At 34.9% G+C, this 10,642-nt stretch overlaps 1 protein-coding gene across 1 annotated transcript; it reads right to left on the reverse strand.

Moving 5' to 3' along the window:
* Positions 1-8,749: 8,749 nt before the first annotated feature.
* On the reverse strand, positions 8,750-10,402 carry LOC127444037 (uncharacterized). Its single transcript, XM_051703174.1, has 3 exons — positions 9,814-10,402; positions 9,672-9,731; positions 8,750-9,549 (listed from the first exon to the last, which is right to left on the reverse strand). The coding sequence occupies exon 3, from the start codon at positions 9,538-9,540 to the stop codon at positions 8,959-8,961; it is 582 nt and encodes a 193-aa protein (XP_051559134.1). The 5' UTR covers positions 9,541-9,549; positions 9,672-9,731; positions 9,814-10,402; the 3' UTR covers positions 8,750-8,958.
* Between the last annotated feature and the right edge of the window lie 240 nt (positions 10,403-10,642).

Raw genomic sequence — 10,642 nt, forward strand, 5'->3', positions numbered from 1 at the left:
TGCAAAGTGCGCTACGATGAAGTTACTAAAATGCAGTAATAAAAATAGTGTATCTTGGTGTATCTTCATTATTTTATGATGAATATTTGAACTAGTATAGTACATTCTTTTTCTACACGCCTTTTTCGTCAGGCATTTGCTTTCTTTTTTTGTCACATGGGACATGTCTTTCCTTTGCTTTAGCAGAAAACCAGGGGAAAAAGCAGTGCTTCTTTACCTTTACCTTTGCTTCTTTTACGTAGTTTGCTCATCTGCAATACGCCTACGAGACGTTTCCTCTCAGATGCCAATAAGACATTTAAGCAGATGTTTTTGAGATGTTTATGATTTTAAATATTTGTAAATCTGATCTTTTTAAGATGTTTAGCAGATGTTAATTTGTAATCCCTGATAGCACACATACATTTTTGCTGCTGTGCAAAAGGCTTATTTGCATGCGAGTGCAATGAGTAAGTGTTTACTCATGGGTTCTGGGCTTGCTCTTATAGGTCCAAAATAGTTGCACATCCTTCACAAATAGTCTGAACATAAACAAATACTGTGGCATTTATATACCATGAAACTGAATGATAAAAATTAGGGATGTCCTATTACCTATACTGGTATTGGAATCAGGTCCGATACCGTGCTCATGCACTTGTACTTCTGCTCAACCGATACCATCTGATGTACGAATGTTATTACATAAACATTCAGTGCATTAATTAAAATCACGTTATGTCCTAGTGAGATTATTTAACCGCAAAAGCTGCAATTTAATGATATAAATATATAGTTTGCATGTGCTGCGCGCTTCAAATATGAGTGTTTGAGAATGTGTGGAGCTGGTGTTGTGCTGACATAAAGACACAAAATGATCATACCTTTAAGAGATCTTTGGCTCAAACACGGAAAACACCATCATGAGCATTGTGCATTTTGTTTGTAGCAGATGACAGCGAACAGGGCACTTATTCACTTTGAAGTGTTAGGCACATGCAGACTACATATTTACTTAATTTATATAGCAGTCTTTTGCGGTTTAATAATCACTTTAAGTCAAGTAGCGACCGGCTTTTCCGGATTGAGAAGCTACTGTTAAAGCAACACAGAAACAGTTCAAAATAAAAGTTCAATTTTAATGGAAAAAAGTATGACAGAAATAGATCACTACTTTATAGTTATGTAATACTCACTGTATACTGCTAATGCTACTACTACTACTACTACTATTACTACTAATAATAAATCAATAGTAATTGTATTATTTTCAAGCAATATCTCACATCTGTGATGCTCTGCTATGCAGCACTTTATATGACAATGTTATATTTTTGATTGTGCTATGAAGTTCTGTAAAGAGTCCAAAAACAGTCGAGTCAGAAATACTCACAAAAGATGGGGCAAACAAATCCATAATGATAAGTCGAAACAAGTGAAGGCAAGCCATGCAGACAGTCGCAAACCAAACAATAGCATGAATTTAAGACTGCTCAGAGTCAGAATTATAGACAATAACCAGTCTTTGTAAGACCTTTATAAACTCATGCTATATAAATATATCCATACTGTAAATAAACAACAGATGATTGATTTGAACGTGTTATTGACACAGAGAGCTAATAGAAAAGCAGTGACCTCTTGATAAGAGGATTCTCAGGAACAGTTACAGCAATGGAATTGCCCTTTATAACTACAGAGTTAAGGCTGTAAAAGGAGTATAAAAGCAAAATTAATAAAACAAAATAAACAGAAAGAACACAATGCATCTCAAGGGCTATTGGATTGTAATTTATGCTGGCATCAATAGCAGAACCATGAACCAGAATTAGGCCACACATCCTGCCCATTCAGTCACCCAAATTAGTTTCTTCAATTCAAATCAATTAATTTATTATCATAGGTTATCAAAAGTTAGTGCAGTTCATGAAAACACTTTGAGTTTGACCATTTATTTTGGTGTGGACCTTAAAAGACATTTAAACTTCCTCAACAATGAATTTAGCAGAATGCTAAACATGAGACCGTGACTTCTCATAACCGTCTTACAAAGGTTATCAAGCTCAACGACGATGCTGATGACGACGTGGCCTGACATAAACTTTTCTGAGGAAATCTGCCCTTTCCTTGTTTTGGATGATGCTGATGAGACCTTGGCTGATGCGGTAGGTGCGATACTCATTGAATTCCGACTGGTCTAAATGCTGGGTCACATAAATCCTGGAAAATTCGTTCTGGGATGAATCGAATGCAACAATAATGCGATCTCTGTTGCTGTCATCTAAATCGATGTTGTAATTCCTGCTAACTTGAACAGGTAGTAAGTGTAAACCCTTGTGCAGGTTGCCCACTTCATAGTATGTCAGGGGAGTTGCAGGAAGAAGACCTTCTGTATTATGGAATTCATGGAAGCCAAAGTCTCCATCTTCTGGGTTGCACAGTGCACGCATACTGCCATCTTCTTCATCGATTTCCACACATTCATCGGCAAACCACCACAGCAGGCTGAGCCCATGTCTGGGATATGGCTGACCAAACCTGGAGTCCTTCAGCTGGTCCAATTCATTCAAAGTTACCATCATTTTTTCTGGCAGTTCTGTTTTTGGAGAAATTTTAAATCATTAAATAAGGCCACGTCCAAACTAATACGTTTTCATTTGAAAACGCAACATCTTTTTCTCACACTGAGACAGTGTGTTTGACAACAAAAACTGAGCTTTTCGAAAATGCTCTCCAAAATGGACACATTTGAAAATGGCGTCTTCGAGCTGTAGTGTGGATGGGGAAGATGGAGATATCTGAAAATGATGGGGTGTTTGTTGTCATGTGACGCAGTCATGTCATCCATTAAACCCAAAACAATCAAGATGGCGGCCCACATTGTAGCGCCGTTGTTGTGTCTGTTATTCACTTTGAGAGCGTTGCTAAAGTTAAATGTTACTTTGTACAACCTTCAAAATGAGTTCCTTCAAAGTCTACTCGGAATTGCTGTCCGGCGACGAAACATGAGGACAATTACGTTTCAGCTTTTACGTGGAATGGCGATTTTTTGCATGTGCAGTAAGGGGATTTAAGTGCTTTCGTACGTTTTAGTGTGGATGAGCAACTTGAGGAAAACGCTTGAAAACGCCAATGTGGACAGAAAGCATTTTGAAAACCAAAACGCCATTTTCAAATGTATCCCGATTAAAGTGGACGTAGCTTAAAACTGGCCTTGATCCAATAAAATTCAAATACATTTTGTATATAAGCCCGGACGTCCCGTTTTCGACTGAAATCATCCTGTTGTTAACATCTGCAAAGCATCTTAAAAAGATCAGATTTACAAACATTCTAAATCACAAACATCTCAAAGACATCTGCTGAACGTCTTATTGACATCAGTGACATACATCTTATAGACGTATTGCAGATGAGAAAACAGCGTTAAAAATACATCTTTCAGATATATACACACATCAAAGAGACGTCTGGGTGATGTATGTGTGCTATCAGGGATTACAAATTAACATCTGCTAAACATCTTAAAAAGATCAGATTTACAAATAGTTAAAATCCTAAGCATCTCAAAAACATCTGCTAAATATCTTATTGGCATCTGAGAGGAAACGTCCCATGAGTCGGGACAGTGACAAATAAGCGCTCTTCACTTTTATCGGATATTTCCAATAAACATGCAATCTGGGTTCATGCAAATTTACTTGTGTTAGATAGAGCCTAATTTGTGAAACCTTTCACAATCACATTTGGCCGCGTTTGATTGCGTCTTACTGCTCTACCCCCATTGCCTTGTGTAACAATAACAATATAAGCTGTCAATGGATAAAGCCATCAGAGAAATCAGCTTATAATTCTAAAAACTGAGCACCTAGATGGGTCACACTAGGCTTAAATTGACATTCATGATTTGTGGATTTTTTCACAGATAATTATTATTATTTTTTTTTTTTGTCATTTAAACCTTTTTTGAATCCTTGAGTCAACAGGTTACCTGAGAAATCAGTGTTATAGGCTTAGTGTTATAAATGCTCTGTGTTTTAGTCTTTCCCATTCATTTCCTATGGTCATTTTTGACCCGGAACACCACGAGTGTTGCTTTTTTGTCACGGGGGCTAAACTTATCAAATCCAGTCCAATGTTTTTTGTGTGTTTAGATGGCAAATGAAAGAAAAGTAACCAAGCTTTGGTCCACTGAGATGAATGAAACCATTTTTATTAAAGAAACCAAAATAAAATGCGTCAAAAATGACCCGAATGCCACACAAACTTTATTTGTCAACAACAAACCAAAGTTATAAAACTGAGTCAAATCAATCTGTGAAAGTTTTCACAAATCCTGTTTTGTGAGAAAATAGTGTTTTTCCATCATAATTATCATGTTTCCAGAATGTGACCTCTCAATGCTTATAACATTGATTTTTCAGGTAAACTGTTGACTCCAGAACTCAAAAAAAGGGTTAAGAGACAATAACAGATCTGTGAAAATATCCACAAATCATGAAGGTCAATTTGAGGCTACTATGACCCATCTAGATTGTCAGTTTTTAGAGTTTTAGCACTTTGTCACCGTCCCGACTCATGGACTTAAAAAGAGTTGACAGGAAAACAAACTGCTGTGAAGAAGAGAGTGATTTCAGTCTTCTAGGTGTTCAACTTTTGAAGCTATTTGCATTAGAAAATGAAAAGTCTTAAAATGAAAATGACCGACTGCAGAGCGGAGGATGATGTCATCTGAACTGACAAATCGTGAAGAATAAAATGCAACACACGTCTCTGAAAGCACATAGCAGATTTATAGCTAAAGTCTGAATTTCAAACCGCAAACTATCTTTACCATGGTTGATAAATACAATACTACTACTACTACTACTACTAATAATAAATAAATAAATACAAATGATTTTTTTCTCAATAAAAATTAAACTGCACCCATACAAAAATAGATAATCCAAGATACTTACTGTTTCCCTAAAATTAAAAACAAGACAGCAATTTAAACACTTAAAGAAATCATATATCCCCATTTTATATGATTCCAAGTCAAATATGACTAAATGACTTCATAAGGTGTATGTGTGCTTAAAGGAATATTCCGGGTTTAATAAAAGTTAAGCTCAATTGACAGCATTCGTGGCATGATGTTGATTACCACAAAAATGTATTTAGATTCATCCATCCTTTTCTTTAAAATAAAAAGCAAACATTTTGGTTACAGTGAGGCACCTACAATTGAAGTGAATGTGGCCAATTTTTTTTTTTTTTTTTTTTTTTTACATTAAAATACTCACTGTATCAAACGTTTTGCCACTAGGAATAAAGGATATGCATGTAAAAATTATTTTACTGTGATAAAATCACTTACAAACCTTTTCTGTGTAAAGTTATAGCCAATTTAACAACTTCGTTGCCATGATGATGTGATGTCAACAAACCTTAAAATGACTGTAAAAATGACCATTTAAACAACTTCACAGCTCAAATAATACATGAGTTTTAACAAGAGAATTACTGTAAGTGATTTTATAAAATTATAAGATTCACATTTCTGCCTTTAAACCCTCCAAAAATTGGCCCCCATTCACTTCCATTGTATGTGCCTCACTGTAACCTCAATTTTTGCTTTTTGTAAAGAAAAGGAGGGACGAGTCGAAATACATTTTTGTGGTAATCCACATTATGTCACAAATGCTGTTGGTTGAGCTTAACTTGTACTAAACCCAGAATATTCCTTTAAGTCCACACCTTAAGAAGTATGACAGTTTATCATTATATGACAATTAATCCTCATAATTGTGACAAGCCCTAAAACACAAATTAATTCATTAAACTTGAGCTAAATTCCATAATCATGACAGTCCTATAGGACAACTCTAAATTAAATGAATAACACTGAAAGCATATAAGCATATATGTTACTCTGTGGGATAGCTGATAACTAACTAATGGCACTCAAACTTTAGTAAATAATCATAAAAAAAATCACACACAGACAAGCATGCACATATTTTACCATATTGTTTGTTTTTATTAGGGAGAGATTATATGGCTGTCACACATCCAAGCACTGTTTGTCTATATACTTTTTGCATATGCAGAGGCTTGTTTCTGAGAGTCATGCTATCGCAGGCCTCTCAGCATGAGGCTCCCCGAGGCCCCAGGTAGTCAGAGACCCCGGGGCACTGGCCCCATTGGCCCAGTTTATAGTCCATCCTTGGGTATGGTGGAAATGATGCCAAAACTGTGGAGTCATCATTTTTAAAAAGTTTAGAGAAATTATGTACAAATCATATACAAAATAAGCATCGAAATGGTTAATGTTTATTTCACTTGTCGCTTATAGATGATCTTTTAAACGTAATTATTTATGATTTTTTTTTTTACTGATTTTCATAGTATAACATTGAAAGCATGTGCAACACACTCTCACAGCGAAATCGTAAAGATTTGTACAACTTTTCTAAATTTGGCGAATTCGTTTGATATCGTACGACTGCACTCATATGAAGAATTCGTACGGCTTTCACTACAGCCAATGACGTCACTGGACATCGTTTCCATCTAATACTAGGGCTGCAACTAACGATTATTTTGATAATCGACTATTCTAGCGATTATTAGACCAATTATTCGACTATTCGGCGATTTTTGCAATGATTAATCATTAGCTCTTAACCGATTATTCAGCTTGTGCCCCGAGACAAAAGGTTGTATTAAACGTGCTTGTTAACAATAGAGGACAAAATCATCTTTTAAAAATACCTCTAAATGACATTCACTGAATTAAAGGGGAAAATACTTTTTATTAAGTTTAATTCAGTAAAGAAATTCACTGCAAAAATATCCTATTGTTATCAAGTGTTTTTGTCTTGTTTTCCATTTAAAATGGTCTAAAAATCCTTAAAACAAGAAATATTTACTTGAGAAGCAACATATGAGATATTTAGACTTGCTTTAAGAGAATGTATCTTTAATATAAGTGAATTTTATAAATAAGCGTATTTTTTCACTTGTTCATACTTCTGCGAGTGCAGTAAAGACAAAATACACTTATATTCATGATCTATTCTCTAAAAGCAAGTCTAAATATCTTATATGCTGCTTCTCAGGTGAATTGAAATCAACATTTAATAACTCGACTTCTCCAATCATTTAGTCCGCTTAAACCCCGCCCCTTTAAAACTGGCAGGTACAACTCCATTTACTAGAGAGCTATTAATAATAGCTGTTACAGCTGGGCTCACGGTTTCAAACCCTTCCTTAACAAGACGAGCTGAAATAATGTCTGTCTCACAGCTGGAACATTTAGCCTTAGAAACAAGATCAGCTAGCTGGGCAGAGGTCACTGGTTGAAAACAAGTTAATAAATCAGTTGGTGAACATATCATAGGGGGATCATATTTTGATGGCTTAATAGAAGCCTTGATCTCCAAAGTAATCCATACAACTCCGGTGGTTAAATCCATGTCTTCAGAAGAGATATGATAGGTGTGGTTGAGAAACAGATCAATATATAAGTCCTTTTTTTTCACAGTGCAATCATGCTGCCATCTTCTTCATCAATGTCAACACATCTATTAGCAAACCACCACTGTAGCTTGAGACCATGTCTTGGATCTGGCTGACCAAACCTGGAGTCTCTCAGCGGGGACAAATCATTCAGTGTTTTCAGTTGGACCATTATTGATGATAGATTATAGTTTGTATTCTAAGATTGCATTTATACATACATTTGCTCTATAATGAACTTTGCCAGGACTTTTTCATATGGTGCTACACCAAGCATATACTGTATATAAAGTGTAGATTATATTATAAAAATATAGTGAGCAAGACAAACAAGCTGATAGCTTGAAAAAAATTTGAAAGACCAAAGATACTCTTTGCATTGGCATATTGACATTAGTGACATACAACAGTAGGTTAAAATCACACCTTAACATTAACAGTTATGGCAGCATGTAACTGCTTAAAATTATGTATGATTTGATTTATTGTAAGTAAACTGACATTAATTACCATAAACCAAAATGGCTTAAGACATTTTTACTTACAAAAAATAAATAAAAAATGTTGTTTTATACATGTCAATTGTGAATTAAAGGACTGGAAAATTATTGAAAGTAATGATTAGGTCAAGGACTGAACTGAGTGTGCACATACTTGATATGATCATAATAAGTTATGCATTAAGATATTAGTAAATTAAATTGCTTTAATTAATTGCTTGAATATTTCAAATAAAAGAGGAATAAACAAAGTAGATTACAGTATACCTCTCTCTCTCTCTCTCTATATATATATACATTTTACAATCTTCAAATACTTGGAGTATTTAGTGTGCACCGTAAACACCACTGGTGTGGCAGGTGAGGAACACCAAAATGGTGCCTTGAGTTGGCTCTCTTTACATTTTTACAGTGTAATAATCAATAAAACAAATACATAAAAATCATATATATTTACGAGAGGAGTGGTAAAATACTTGCATGGAAACTATAGCCTCGCCCTCACAAAAAGACTCATTATAGTATACTCATTATGAAAGACTCCAGTTATAACAGGCCTAGTATTTAAATCAAATAAAAAAAGGAACAAATAAATTATATACAAATAAAAGACATACTTTGAACCTTTTTTCAAGTGCACGTGATAAACACATAGGCTACTTAATATACCATGCTGAGACAGAACTTTCATCTGCACTCACTACACAAATAAATAAATACATTAAATAATCAAGGAACAAGCGGTTCAAAGCGTGGGTCACCAAATACATTTTATTTCAAAGCACCAGAAACCACATGTGGAAAAGAAAATGTCCATGAATAGTGATAGAAACTGATACATATATAATAGAAAGAAAGAAAACATAAATGATTTAAACAGGAGACATAATAATAGTTTAAAATAACTCCTGTCAAAAAGATGTAAACACATGGTTTAAATTGGATTGAATGAAATATGTTTATATCTTTATATTTAAAGAATGGCACACCAGGAGTTGTTTTCAGGTTCTCTCTCAAATGCACTTTGCTGTGTAACATGAATATGCTGCATTTGAGGAATTGAGAGCAGAGAGAGATACCTCTCTCGATTCATGTTCTTGATGATCTTGAGGAGCCCCACGCTGACACGGTACGTTTTACTATTGTCAAACAGTTTTTTGTCACTGTGTTCTGTTACATACACCCTGTTCAAGGCACCAGAATAATCCAGGCGCACAATAATGCGATCCTTGTTACTATCTGCTTCATTATGGCTGTAATTTGCCCTGACATAACTGGGTAGCTTGTCTGCTCCCTTGGCATTCAAGTTGCCCACCTCATAGTACGGAAAAGTCTGAATGGGCACAATGTGATCTTCATCTTCAATTGTGTTTAGGAAATTGTGAAAGCCAAAGGCTCCATTTTGAGGATTGGAATTGAGTACAACATCATCATTGTATAACTCTATATACTCATGAACAAACCAATACAGTAGGTTCAATCCATGTCTGGGCGCTGGCTGACCAAAGCCTGAGTCTCTCAGCTGGGACAGTTCATTTAGTGTGCCTTTCACCATGACTGATCACTGTAGAGAGGAGAATTAAGAGACACAATCAAAAATTAAAATAATAGCAAAAACATACCATTTGCCAGTGCTATTAATAGATCAGTGAGGAAAAAAAAAAGACTGGAAAATCAGAAATGTACCTTTGTTTAATCCTCCAAACTTTTGCAGCGATTCGGGTACTTCTAAGAGAAGGTATTTCTCTGAAAAGAATGTGGTAGAATCGTATTTAAAATTCAGTCTTTATTTAAAACACTTGAAAACACACTTTTTTTTTTATTGTACCTTGTTTGTTGACGACTGATCCTCCAAGTTGTTTGCAGTGATCTGATTTTTCTGTAGCCTTTTCAGCAGATGAAGATAGTGTAATTCTTTCCTTCTGAAAATGCTTCTTATAAAGATCGTCTTCGGGACTTTAAATAAATGTGAGACACACCCATATTGAGAACCGGTCAGCCCATGGATACACCCCATTCAGTGGTACAGAGATGGGAAATAGAAACCTAATATACTAGTAGTTTAAAACAGCACCAATTCTCCTAATTACACCTGGACACAGTTTTCTTGGTTGTTGGCAGATAGGATGTTTCAAGCTTCTTGGAGAATTCACCACAGTTCTTCTGTCTATTTCTGCTGTCTCAATTGCTTCTGTCTCTTTATGTAATCTCAGACTGACACGATGTTCAGTGGGGGGCTTTGTGGGGTCCATGACATCTGTTGCAGGGCTCCCTGTTCTTCTATTCTCATCTATTCTATTTGCAAAAGTAATGTTTGGGAGTCTAACATTTATATTTCTTATTGACACATTAAAGCTGAAGATATACATAACCATCTTAAGACAAATGCTTTTGTGAAACATCTTATGTGCCTAAAACTTTTGCACAGTGCTGTATATATATATATATATATATATATATATATATATATATATATATATATACACACACACACACACACTAATTAATAATTAATAATTAATTATAATAATTATAATTTATAATAATTTTTTTTATAATAATTATATTTATTTATCACACATTATACATTTGCACATATACAGTGAAATTCTTTTTTTCACATATCCCAGCTAAGCTGGGGTCAGAGTGCAGGGTCA

This window comes from Myxocyprinus asiaticus, chromosome 7, assembly GCF_019703515.2.
Source record: "Myxocyprinus asiaticus isolate MX2 ecotype Aquarium Trade chromosome 7, UBuf_Myxa_2, whole genome shotgun sequence".
Lineage (NCBI taxonomy): Eukaryota > Metazoa > Chordata > Actinopteri > Cypriniformes > Catostomidae > Myxocyprinus > Myxocyprinus asiaticus.